General features: G+C 41.4%; 1 protein-coding gene across 1 annotated transcript in view; it reads right to left on the reverse strand.

Moving 5' to 3' along the window:
* Positions 1-13,309, reverse strand: part of Xpr1 (xenotropic and polytropic retrovirus receptor 1) — a 134,088-nt gene that overhangs the window by 47,140 nt on the left and 73,639 nt on the right. The window contains exons 4-6 of the mRNA XM_052199884.1: positions 4,877-5,100; positions 969-1,118; positions 619-702 (exon numbers count right to left, since the gene is read on the reverse strand). Of these exons, the coding sequence (XP_052055844.1) occupies positions 619-702; positions 969-1,118; positions 4,877-5,100 (458 nt within the window). The remainder of the gene's footprint in view (positions 1-618; positions 703-968; positions 1,119-4,876; positions 5,101-13,309) is intronic.

Here is a 13,309-nt window from a genome sequence, read left to right on the forward strand (position 1 = left end):
TTCATATTGGTTATTATATATAAACGTCATTATCAATTTTAATACACTGTTATCACACAAAATATTCTATGATAAAAATTATTTTAATTTATTGAGACATGTTTTATGAGACAGATATGACTTAAATGCTATATAAATAGCATTTAATTAATCCCCCACCCTCCACTTTTACAGGGGGTATAACCATTGTTTTGGAAAAAGCTATATAGTAACCCAGGACATCTAAATCTCCCATATCATGAACAACAAAAAGCCTCATCTCAGCTGATAATACCAAGAAGCAAGTATATATAAAAGAAGCAGGGGAGGAGCTGGGGGCAGCATAAGAGAAACGGGCAAGGCTCTGCAATTCATTTTCCTTGAATGAAATTTCAATTTCTTCCTTGACATGGGGTCTTATTAACTCAGGCTGACCCTGAACTAGTGGTTATCCTGTCTTAGCCTCCTAAACACTGGATTAAAACATGTGTCACCATGCTTGAATCCCAGAGTCTAATTTTTTTTGAATGAGAATAGTAGCAACCTACTTACAAAACCTTGTAAAGAAATGACACCAGACAACAATGTTATGTTATTAAATATGCAAAAGGGACCGAAGCACTGGAAGCCAGCCCTAACCTGAGCAGCTCCCAATGGAGGGACCCGTAATCGCTTCATAGCCTTTTGTCTGTCGCCATCTTCAAGTTCATTGGTGACCACAGCCTAAAAGAGAAATGATCAAGTTTTGTATAAGTTATTCTAAATGAAAGGGATATGCATATATACGCATGTTATAATGTCTTGATAGCCTCTTGAAAAGTATACTGATAAACAAAGGAAAAGCCCGTAAACAAGAGCACAGGTAGTAAATAAGAGCAAGATGCGTACTATCAGCCAGCAATTTACAAAAGCCCGCAGGACAAACATTATTTCTTTAACATACACATAAATGAGGCTGAACATGCATGGCAAACAACCCTGTGCTGTACCTCAGTCTCAGAAATGAGCTGGTTGATTTTCTTGCATGTATAAAATGGGGCCACCTCTACGTGAGCCACTCGCCAGTCTGCTCCACGAGATGTTTCCAGGATCTTGTCATGCTTTTTAAGGATTTTTCGAAACCCTGTAAAATTCAGATTCTATAGGAGGAAAACAGAAATACAATTATCCTTCATAGCATCATTAAAGAAGATAAGATCAGTGAAGCAGTAGACACTGACTGCACTGACCTAGCCAATACTGAGAGCCAGGAGCACCAGCGCTGTCCTAGGAGCATCCCCACACTGCCCACAGAGGAAGGCTCTCTGGGCATAAATTTTCTTCTTATTTTTCTTCCAAGTAAATTAATGAAAATCCTAAGCGCCAAACATTTTTATTTCCAACTTTCCTACATATAACCATTTCAAAATGGGTTGTTTTACTGCACTGGTCAAGAGTCCCTTCAAAAATGTCTTGCATTCATCATTCACTGAATGCATTTCTTTAAATCTTTGTTTTCTAAGGGTTGTTTCTCTCCTCTTCTCCTTCTCTTCTACTCCCTTCCACCCCCACCCCCCAGTGGTAAAGAAGAGATTTTTCACTGCTACAGGCATGAAGAACAGACACTTAGCTAGTTCTCTTAACTTTCACTTTCTTTCCATTCATCTCAGCTTAGGGATGCAAGAGAGGAGGAGAGGCCAGAAAGAACCACTGCACAGAAAGGGCAGCGACAGGGTGGAAGAGGAAGAGACTGCATCTTCTTATACCCAGTCCCTGTGCTCCTCATCTGAATGGCAGGAAAGCATGGCCTGCAGCTCTAGATTAGATCTCTGTGCATCATCTGGATTTGCTAAGGCTTCTTGCTCACTTCTCAGAATCCACTCCTCGTACCATAATGCCCGATGAAACTGGTGTGTGTGTGTGTGTGTGTGTGTGTGTGTGTTTCCATGCAGTGTAGTATATGACCATGCATGTGTATAGATTTCTCCATCTTTCCTTTTTTCATTCAGACAGGGTCTTTGACTGCCAGACTGGCCAGCCAAGACTCCCCAGGCATGCTCTTGTCTTCCCCTTGACCTGGGATTATAGGACTTTTTACTTTAGTCAGTTCTTTATGTTTTCATGAAAAACACTTTCCCCAGCCCTAGATATGACTTTACAATTTCCTTTCATCCTCATTTTAAAACAATATATTATTGGGGCTGAAGAGACTGCTCAGTGGTTAAGTATATGTGGTGTTCTTGCAGAGGAATGGATTCAATTCCCAGAACCTACATCAGACAGTCAATCACAAGTGCCTGCAACTCCAGTTCTGAGGATCCCACGCTCTCTTTGGTCTGTATGGATACTGCATGCAACGTACATACAGATAACCAGGTACACATACATACATACATACATACATACATACATACATACATATATATACATAAATTTTTAAATTTTTAAATAGGAATATTTTCATACAGAGTAGAACAGAATTTTAAAATATCCATTTACTTGTATTTATGAAGCATTCTGCCTGCATGGATATAAATGTACAGTGTGCATGTCCAGTACCCTCAGAGGCCATTATGTCTCTCTGGAATTGCAACACATGCTCCTAAGCACTGGGTCATATGTCCAGCCCTAGAACAGAACTTTTATAGTTATTAGAGATGGCTTAGCAGTTAAGAGTCCTTGTTGTGGCAGAAATCCCAGGTTGGATTCCTAGCACCTACATGGTGGCTTACAAATGTCTGTGTGTAGTCCTTGGTTTTTGTTTGTTTGTTTTAATAATTGTTCAACACAAAAAGTTGCTGAAAATATGGATATTTCCTATTAATTTTTATTTTTTGCATATGTGTTTATGTAACTGTAGGTTACTCATGTACAGGAGCCTGTAGCAGCCAGAAAAGGACAGCACTTAACAGAGATTTGGGAAGCTCCTGGAGTGACTACTGGGAAATGAACTCAGGCTCCCCAGAAGAGCAGCAAGCGCTCTCAACAGTTGAGCACTATGTTAATACTAAATCAAAAACCTGTGGAAAAACATTTAGTTATTGATATGAATTTTTAAAAATTAAAGTATAAAGCTAGGGGGAAAAAATGTCAAAAACGGGGCCCAGGTGTGTGGCTAATTAACCAGGCATTCAGAAGGCCAGGCAGGAGTAATTCAAGTTTCTGATCAGCCTGGGAAATCTAACGAAGGCAAAGGAATTTATCATTTATTTTTCCCTCATTATTACTTTTCTGAATTATTTCTCAACTGGGTTCTCCTTTGAATGTTAAAACATTAAATCATCAAAGAAAATTATGAAATTGATTGGATAGGTACACATATTAACAACTTAGACCATTGTAGATATGGATTTCAAGTACTTTGTATTCAAAAATTCCAACACTTGCTGGGCAATGATGGGGCATGCCTTCAATCCCAGTAGAGGCAGAGAAATTTCCATGAGTTTGAGACAATCTGGTCTAACAGAAGTACTTCAGGACAGCCAGGGTTACACAAAGAAATCCTGTCTCAAAACAAAATAAAACAAAACAAACAACCTGACATTATAAAGAAAACCTTGTTCTGTATTATTTTGAGATAGTCTTAAAGCCTACACAAACTCTTTTCAACTCCCTGTGCAGCTGAGGATGGTCCTGAACTCTTGCTTCCATCTGACTAGTGCTAGAAGTATTGGCATGTGCCACTACACCCAGGTTTATGCCGACCCAACCCAGGACTTCATGCATGCTAGACAAGTACTTAGTAAATCAAGCTGTATCACTGTCACCACAGGTAAACATTTGTTGTGGAACTTTTACTTTTTAGATGTCCTGTTGTCTTACAATGTGCAAACCATAAGTTATAACCAGAGACTAAAATGCAAAGTGGTACATCAGACTCTGAGATGTAAATGTTTATTATTGAAAACCTGTTTTGTAGTGATAGCAAATTACAAATGCATGAATTAAGATTTATTTTAGCATATATGGATGTTTACATTTTTCATTAGGTTTAAAAATATTGATATAACAGCTCAGATTTTTAGCCTTTGCATCTAGCTAGCATAATCTAACTTAATTTTTTGATCTAGTTACTTTAAAATTGGAATTCTTTTAGTGGTAAACTAAAAAGTGAAGCTCTTTTGTTTTATCATAGCAAGCTGAAAAAATGTTAGCTGTCCAGTTGCTTTTGTTTTGTTTTATTAATGCCTGTTATTGAAAGATCCAATACTTTTCTGAACTTCAGCTATTGGTTAGGAATATAAAGACCTACATAATCCACATTGTGACAAACATTTATTTTTGTTCATCAAAGAATTTAAATATGAAGCAAACTGCTGGTATTTGAGTCAAAAGATAACCCTAAGTACTGCATAAATGATTTTTTTAACTGAGTGTGTATGTGTGTGGGGTGGAAGTTGATTTGAGTGTCTTCCTCACTTGCTATCCACTTGATATCACCGAGGCAGGCTGTCTTGCTGAGCTAAGAGCTCCCTGCTTCTGCTAGTCTGGCTAACCACATTCTCTGGGAAATTCTTGTCTGCCTCCTGTATGTCAGAATTACAGGGGGCTGCCAGGTCTGCCTGGCTTTTATATGGGCTCAGGGAACCTGAACGCCAGTGTTCAGACTTGAATGGCAAGTGCTATATCTGCTGAGTCATCCCTATAAAAGAGCGCGCATGCACGCGTGCGCGCGCGCGCACACACACACACACACACACACACAAACTGCTTAAAAAACAAGTCTTGTTAATAGTTTTAATTATTCTAATACATGGTCATTGGTTTTTGTTTTTATTTTTCCACAAAGACATCTAAATTCCAAGAACCCCAAGAATAAAGATGATTTTAACCTTTAGGGGATTCAGTATAGACCAAGGTAATTCTACTTACTGGAATCTTATTTTACAATGCCATTCTGTAGGGTAAGACTAAGCACCTGATAGTTCTGCAGCAGGATGAGACTGAGGTAGAACTCGCTGAAGGCCAGCTTAAGGTCTTTAATATTCCTATGTTGGACACGCTCCTCGTGGGACAGGTGGAACACTGGCTTTCTGCGTTGTCGCAATGTTGTGACACCAGTGCTTTCTTTCTGCACATCCAGGGATGATTGAAGTTCATTCTGAAGTGTAGCAAACCTGCGCTGAGCCTCCGCCAGCTTCTCTGTAAGGAAGAGCATTATCCAGTCAGGTTAAAGATCTTATATATATAATATCATATATATATATATATAAAATAAAATGTATTCATCTACTAATCTTGTATTATAAAAGTGATAAAGATGCCCAATTTTGAATCATTTTTATTTTATTGAATTCTAAATTTTTCTTGATTATACTAATTTGGTTCCCTAGAATTTCTAGGGAAAACATTATACAAGATATGTAGAATACAATAAGAGAAAGCATTTTAGCTCAAAACCTGTGCATTCTACCTTAAACTTCCTCCCTGGAAAAATTGTTTCTGCATCCTTTCTTTTCATAGATAAGACAATGTAGGGTCACTAAGAATAAAACTATAAAATAGTACAATTATTATGAATTTGGAAAACAGTTTGGAGTTCTCAAAAGTTAAACATGAAATTTACCACGCGATCAGCAACAATGATCCTAGGTATATATCTAACAGGACTGAACGTAAAGTACCCCCCCACACACAAGGCACTGATACAGAAGGTAAACACGTCATCCTATCAGCCAAAGGTCTACCAGTTGATGAGTGGGTAGACAAAGGTAGTGTGCTGTATATACAAACGTATATACAGAATGGAGTCTCAGCCGTACAGAAAAGTAAATACCAGACTCCACTTACACAAGCTGTCCAGAACAGGGACAACCACAGAGACATACAGTACATGACAGCAGGGAAGGAGTGCTGCAGAGTGGCTGCTAGCAGGACTAAGGGGGAGCACTTAAGGGATGACAACAATGTTCTGGAATTAAATAGGGGTGATTTACAACACTGTGACTATACTTAAATTACGCATTCTAAGAGAGTAAACGCTAGGGCTAAGGATATAGCCCAGTTAGTAAAGTGCTTGTCTGCATGCATGAGGCCCTAGGATTTATCCCCAGCACATGAATAAATAACAAAACTGATTTTTTTTGTGTGTGTTATGTTTCTTATTTTAAAAGAACTATGTAAGATAACACTTCTGAAGGTCCAGCAAAGGGCCTCCAAGTTATTCTCTGACTGCCACAAACATACTGACGTACATACTGGTTCTACAACTTCACACACAAACAGGACTGGAATTAGAGTTTGAGGCTGTGCTTGCTGTGTCTCCTACAGTGCCTCATCACAAGTTTTCTACAAGTTTTCAAAACCACACTAAAACTAATGCATTGAATGTTAAAAACTAGACTTATTTCTGGACAGGTGTGTTTCTGGTAGACATATATAGTTGTACCTCAATACAAGGACTGGTTCCAAGCCCCCACCTCTGCAAGTGTTTCTACCAGATGGAGTAATGCTTGCAGATGACCTACACAAACGCCCATATACTTCAAGTCTCCTTTCAGTTACTTATATTTATACAGCCTTTTAAACTCTGGGTCACAATCAGATGGTATTATATAGGTGAATATGGGGTTTTCAAAACATCTGGCAACAGTAAAATCTTTCTGAACATGTAATGACAAAAATTTATCTCAAAATCAAGCAAGACAAGGAACTAGTAGTTAGTTTGATAGTGCTTACTCAGGGTGCATTGCACAACTTCATTTAAGCCTTGATTGTGAATACACAAATCCACTTAGCTCTGAACCAAGACTACTTATATGTTATGAAATGCAGTGCCTTTTCTGTATATACAAGGTTTCCTGCTCCTTGAATCACGATGGTGTAATTACAGGAACGGTTTTCAGTCATTTCCTACCACATCCCTCTAAGTACTGTACCAAAATGGTGTCTATTCAGGTTGAACTGCTAGAATGTTTGATTTCATAGGTTGCTATGATCTCCTTCCATCATAGACACACCAGTGTGAGCTGCAGCAAGTAATGACAAAAGTGCCTTACTATTTCTTCAGTATTCCTGTTGGTGTAGACAGAAGTACAACCATCAATGTTTAATATGCTTATATTTTTGAAATTAAAATATAATTACATTGTTTTCCCCTTCCCATTCCTCCCTCCTACTCTTCCCACATACACCCTGTTCTACCTTATGACCTTTATTTCTTTAACCATTGATATAGCTGTCTATCTATCTATCTACATATATATGTATGTGTATGTGTATATATATATATAAAACCTGCTCATCACAAACATTATTTCCTAAGAACAGTGCTGTATGTATACATGAACATTATTTTGCAATCTTTATTTATTATATTATGTGTATGATTTGTGTGCATATGTGTGTGCGCGCGTGTGTGTATGTGCGCATGCGTGTGTGTGTGTGTGTGTGTGTGTGTGTGTGTGTGTGTGTGTGTGTACACCTGGGGGATAGAGGAAGACTGTGTGCAGCTGCTTCCCTCCTATGTGAGTAGTAAGGATCAACCTAAGGTCCTGAGGCTTGCATTGCTGAGTGACAGGACCTGAGGCCTCTGTAGCCCCATTAACATCCACACTGTAAGTTAAACTTAAAATAAAGCTATATACTAAAGTTGGTATTTATTTGAGAAATATGAGTAATATTTTTATATCAGGGTGAGACATGCTCTGTTATGGATAAGTGGATGAATTTGAACAGAAGAGGTAAGGCACAGACAGCAGCGCCGCAGCCTTTGCCACAGAACAGGATATGCAGGAAAGTCACTCTTGCAGGATTTACTTTGAATAACTGTGATGGTGTGGAAAAAAAAAAACCTCATCTTAACTGAAAATGAAATTTTAGCTATGGAGACTATGAAACCAGTTAAATTAAAACAACTTAATACTAAACATGCAGTAAGCTTAAATAAGCTACTATTAATACTTTGAGTACTTTTTTAAATCTTAAAAAATAAATATAATATTTTGAGAAATTTGTTACTGCCAATTAAAAGTATTTCCTTGTATTGTCTGAAACTTCTTATCTAATCCCAAAATGTAAAAAGTGCTACATGGGGAGTGGGTGGGTGGGTGAGTGGGGGAGGGGGGTGGGATGGGGAGTGGGTGGGTGGGTGAGTAGGGGGAGGGGGATGGGATAAGGAGTGGGTGGGTGAGGAGGAGGGGGATGGAATGGGAAGTGGGTGAGTGGGTGAGCAGGGGGAGGGGGATGGGATGGGGAGTGGGTGGGTGAGTAGGGGGAGGGGGATGGGATGGGGAGTGGGTGGGTGGGTGAGCAGGGGGAGGGGAATGGGATGGGGAGTGGGTGGGTGGGTGAGCAGGGGGAGGGGAATGGGATGGGGAGTGGGTGGGTGGGTGAGCAGGGAGAGGGGGATGGGATGGGGAGTGGGTGGGTGGGTGAGCAGGGGGAGGGGGATGGGATGGGGAGTGGGTGGGTGGGTGAGCAGGGGGAGGGGGATGGGATGGGGAGTGGGTGGGTGGGTGAGCAGGGAGAGGGGGATGGGATGGGGAGTGGGTGGGTGGGTGAGTGGGGGAGGGGGATGGAATGGGAAGTGGGTGAGTGGGTGAGCAGGGGGAGGGGGATGGGATGGGGAGTGGGTGGGTGGGTGAGCAGGGGGAGGGGGATGGGATGGGGAGTGGGTGAGCAGAGGGAGTGGGGATGGGAGGGGGAGTGGGTGGGTGGGTGAGCAGGCGGAGGGGGATGGGATGGGAAGTGGGTGGGTAGGGGAACAGGGGGAGTGGGTGGGTGGGTGAGCAGAGGGAGTGGGGATGGGATGGGGAGTGGGAGGGTGGGGGAGTAGGGGAGTGGGGAATGGGATGGGGAGTGGGTGGGTGGGGGAGTAGGGGAGTGGGGATGGGATGGGAGTTTTCGGAGGGTAAACGAAGAAGGGGGATAGCATTTAAAATGTAAATAAAGAAAACATCTAATAAAAAATGATGCTAAGCTAAAAAAAAGTGCTACATGACAAAAGATTTTGTGTTATCTACTGCTACTAAAAATGGATAGTACATGGGGAAAAACATAGCTATGAAATTACTAAAATTTCCTTATCAAATCATGCTGCTTCTTAAAAAACTTATGGAATTTGTAATGACCAATAAAATCAGTTTCTTACAGGCAAACTTTGGGTTGTCCATATGCACAGTTTGTAGTCTATTCTGATACAATATAACTGTTTCTTTATGTAGGCATGTTTAAGAAGGAAGTATGTGTGAAGAATTATTCGTTCACCACCTTTAGGAAGGGTGGCCATCACTTTAGAGTTGATATCAGGATATCAAGAATTGATATCAGGATATCACTTAATATTCACAAATGGAGTTTTTTATATTGAAAATATGGTGCTGGAGCAAGACTGGAAGAGACATGGAATTCGCAGCTGGTGCGCTGAGCACAGTTACCCGGGCTTCACAGGGAGGCACTCATAGCCATCAGAGCACCAGGTAGACCATTTGTTCTGTGATATCAGAAAAATCATTAACTTCACTAAAGGCTGCCTGAATAGTAGCTCATTTTTGAACCTTTGCTTGAACATTTTTCTAAACAGCTAACAAACAGAACAGGGTTAAGGAAAATTCTTTAGGGGGCTGGAGAGACGGCTCAGCAGTTAAAAGCACTGACTGCTCTTCCGAAGGTCCAGAGTTCAAATCCCAGCAACCACATGAGATCTGACGCCCTCTTCTGGATGTCTGAAGACAGTTACAGTACTTACATATAATAATAAATAAATCTTTGGGCTGGAGCGAACGGGGCTGGAGCGAGCAGATGTCCTAAGTTCAATTCCCAGCAACCACATGATGGCTCACAACCATCTTTACAGCTACAGTATACTCATATAAATAAAATAAATAAAATACATCGTTTAAAAAAGAAGATTATTTAGGGGGGAATAAAATAGTCTTAAGAGGCACATGGAGGGAGGAAAATGAGTGGGAGGGGGTGGGGGAATGGGTAGGGGAATGGGCGGGGTTCAGAATCAGGTGTGGGGAGGGACAGGAGAGATGGCTAGATAGCCAGGAGAATGAATGGAAATCTGCATCTGGCAGGGTAGGGGAGGTAAGGGACATCTCCGGGACAAGACAACCTGGATAAGAGAGGCACCCAAGAAGCAATGGGGGGCATACTTAGCTGTGACTCACAGCACTGGGAATATGGAACCTGAAGAGGCCACCTCCTTTAGCGAGGTAGAAACTCTAATGAAACAAGAGAAACACTAGCCCCCACACAAAACTTTCAACCCCAAATTTATCCTGTTTACAAGTAGTGCAGGGACAGGGGATGGAGCAGAGACTGAGGGAATGGCCAACCAATAAGTGGCCCAACTTGAGACCCATCCCATGGACAAGCAGCAATCCCTGACACCATTAATGATACTCTGTTACACTTGCAGACAGGAGTCTAGCATGGCTGTTTTCTGAGCGGCTCCACCCAGCAGTTGACTCAGACAGATGCAGACACATCCATAGCTAAACAGTGGATGGAGCTTGGGCACTCTAATGGAAGAATGGGAGGAAGGATTTTGGGCCCCAGAGGGAATAGGAACTCCACAGGAAGACCAACAGAGTCAACTAACCTGGACCCTTGAGGCTCTCAGAGACTGAACCACCATCCAAAGAATATACATAGGCTGGACCTAGGTCTCCCTGAATTTTTAGCAGATGTGCAGCTTGGACGTCATGTGGGTCCTGAACAACTGGAACAGGGGCTGTGGGGCAGAGGCCAGTCCCAAAAGCTGCTGCCTGTACACAGGATATGTTCTTCAAGCTTGGCTGCTTTGTCTGACTTCAATGGGAGAAGTGCCTAGTCTCACAGAGACTTTAAGTGTCAGGGTTTGGGGATACACAGGGGGGCCCCACCCACTCAGAGGAGAAGGGGTGGGAGATGGGGGAAAATTGTGGGAAAGGGTAACAAGGAGTGGGGTAGTGAGTAGGATGTAAAGTAGAGAAGTTAAAAAAAAAGATTCTTTAGGAAAACATGTACTTGAGGCTTCAACGCAGCCTGGATGGGTAGAAGACAGCCAGAGGCCAATGAGCAAAAATATGTGGTGGAGAGATGGGAGAGACAGAGAAGAGAAAAGATTTGTGCACTATGAAGAGAGGCTGAACTGAAAACACAACAGTGGTGAAGAACAGCCTGACAGGAGTAGTCTGTGCTACTACGTGAGGCCATGGTGAGATCTGGGTCCATGTTGTCACACAAGGCCATGTCTGGGTCCATGGCCTTGCCACAACAGGAGTCTGTGCCAATGTCTGTGGCCTATTTTACCACCGAAGTTCCATGTAGACATCAGTAGTCTGGGCTGCCGCTGCCGCCTGAAGCCATGCTGATGTCCTAATGCTGATCTAAGCTTACCCTAATGGCATGAGCCTGGTAGAGCTGGCCCTGGTCCCTGCCTGGGCAGTACAGAAGAAGTGACTCTGACAGCATGGATGTGGGAGACACACACATGCACACAGACACACATGCACACACGCGCGCACATACAATTTGCAATGCTAGGGATGGATCCCATGGTCTCATACATGCTACTCAAGTGCTCTACCACTAATCTATGCCTTTCACTCTCCTGATTACTTTCCTAAATATCTCTGGTTGATTAAGAGATGCAGACTCAATTGGTATGGAAGGTCAATTACTTGATAAAATAATTGTAACGAACATTCTAAGGTCATAATTTAGTATATGGAATTAGGCAGATTTGTGTTAAAATCTTTGCTATTAGCTCTTAAAATTTTAGTTCAGTTTATTTCTTCAACTCTTGTAAGCCTTTCACAGGTAAAATAAAGATATAACAACTCTCCTAAAAAGTACTTGTAAAGATAAAGTGAATTATAGAAATGCCATGGAGCATAGTTAGCACTTGGCAAATATTGTTATTAAACAATAACAATAACAAGGAATTCGCTATGAGCCATGCCCAGAGTTCTAGCCTTCTTTGCCACTGAGACTATTATACATGCTAAAGTGTAGTATTTAGTTGTTTTTGTATTCTCTGGTACTGCTGCTTCCTTTGCATAAGTATTTCTCAGTCAGAAGTTATTTCTATTGGATGCTTCTAAGACTCATCTCTATCCTTAACTACCTGACTTTCATTTTCATATGCTTCATAATTTATTTTTCATGTTTGTCCGATTAAAAACTAAAATCAGGTTTTGCTGCTCTTTCCAAATTAATTTAACCCATCCTTATAGCTCCATTTATCTGAGATCTGTTTATAAATACCAGAGATCACTTTCTCCATCTCTAAAACATTCTTTCCTAGGAGGTCCAGAAAAATCCCTTCAGTGGGTACTGTAGAAAGTAAGTCACTAAGAAAGCACCTGCATCAGTGAAGAGCTCTGAGTCTGCTTTCCCCACAGAATAGGCACATTCATCAGAAATGGACCCATCATGGTTCTTTGGTTTCAGCAGCAACAAACAGATCCTGGAATAGAAGGGCCAGGTGGTAGCATATAACCCCCCCAAAACAAGGCAGTCATGCTTATTATAAAAGGCAACTGGGTGAATCACTAACAAGAATGGTTCAGCCCACAAGATTTTTAGCTGTGGTTACTTGATTCAGGTTTTTCTTAGGAATGAAACAATGGGCAAACTATTAGAATACTGCTTGACCACTGTACAGCTAGTGACAGACATCTGAGTTTAGTTAACTGAGCACTTGTTTTCAGACCCAGAGCTAATTCACATACAATGAGATCCCTGACCGAAATACAGCCAGTTGCCCGCTCTTGCCATTTCCACTACATTATAAATCTTTTCCCAATCCTTCCTCAAAGGACCTAGTGGCCATCTTCCAGGATGACTGTGCCTTTGAGAAAAAGGATACTTCCAGACATTTCTAGAATTACCAGGAACTGGCTTTTGTATTGGTTTTGTATTACTATATAACAAATCACTACAAACTTAGTGGCTTAAACAAACCAAACATGATGTAGCTCTACTGCACCTCAGGGCCATCTAGAGTTTGTGCTCCTTTTTCACATTCACTGGGATGTAGATGAATTTAGTTCTTCGTAGTCCTAAGACTAAGGTCACTACTTCTCTGTTGAATGTCACTGGAGGGTTGCTTTTAGCTTCTAGAGACTGCTCTTACTTTTCTACATTTTCAAAGTCACCAACAGAGAAACATTTTTTTTGTCTTTTTAAAAAATTGGATATTTTCTTTATTTACATTTCAAATGTTATTCCCTTTCCTGGTTTTCCCCTTCCCAGAAACCCCCTATCCCCTCCCTCTCCCCATGTTTCCCATCCTGCCTCCCCTGCCCCCTCAATTTCCCTACACTGGAGTGAGAAACTCTTGAGCCAAGTCCTTCTTTACTTTCTATGATCCTCCTCCAGACCCCCACAGTCCCCAGGGTTAGCTCAGTCCCTTTTA

The sequence above is a fragment of the Apodemus sylvaticus genome, chromosome 12, assembly GCF_947179515.1.
Source record: "Apodemus sylvaticus chromosome 12, mApoSyl1.1, whole genome shotgun sequence".
Lineage (NCBI taxonomy): Eukaryota > Metazoa > Chordata > Mammalia > Rodentia > Muridae > Apodemus > Apodemus sylvaticus.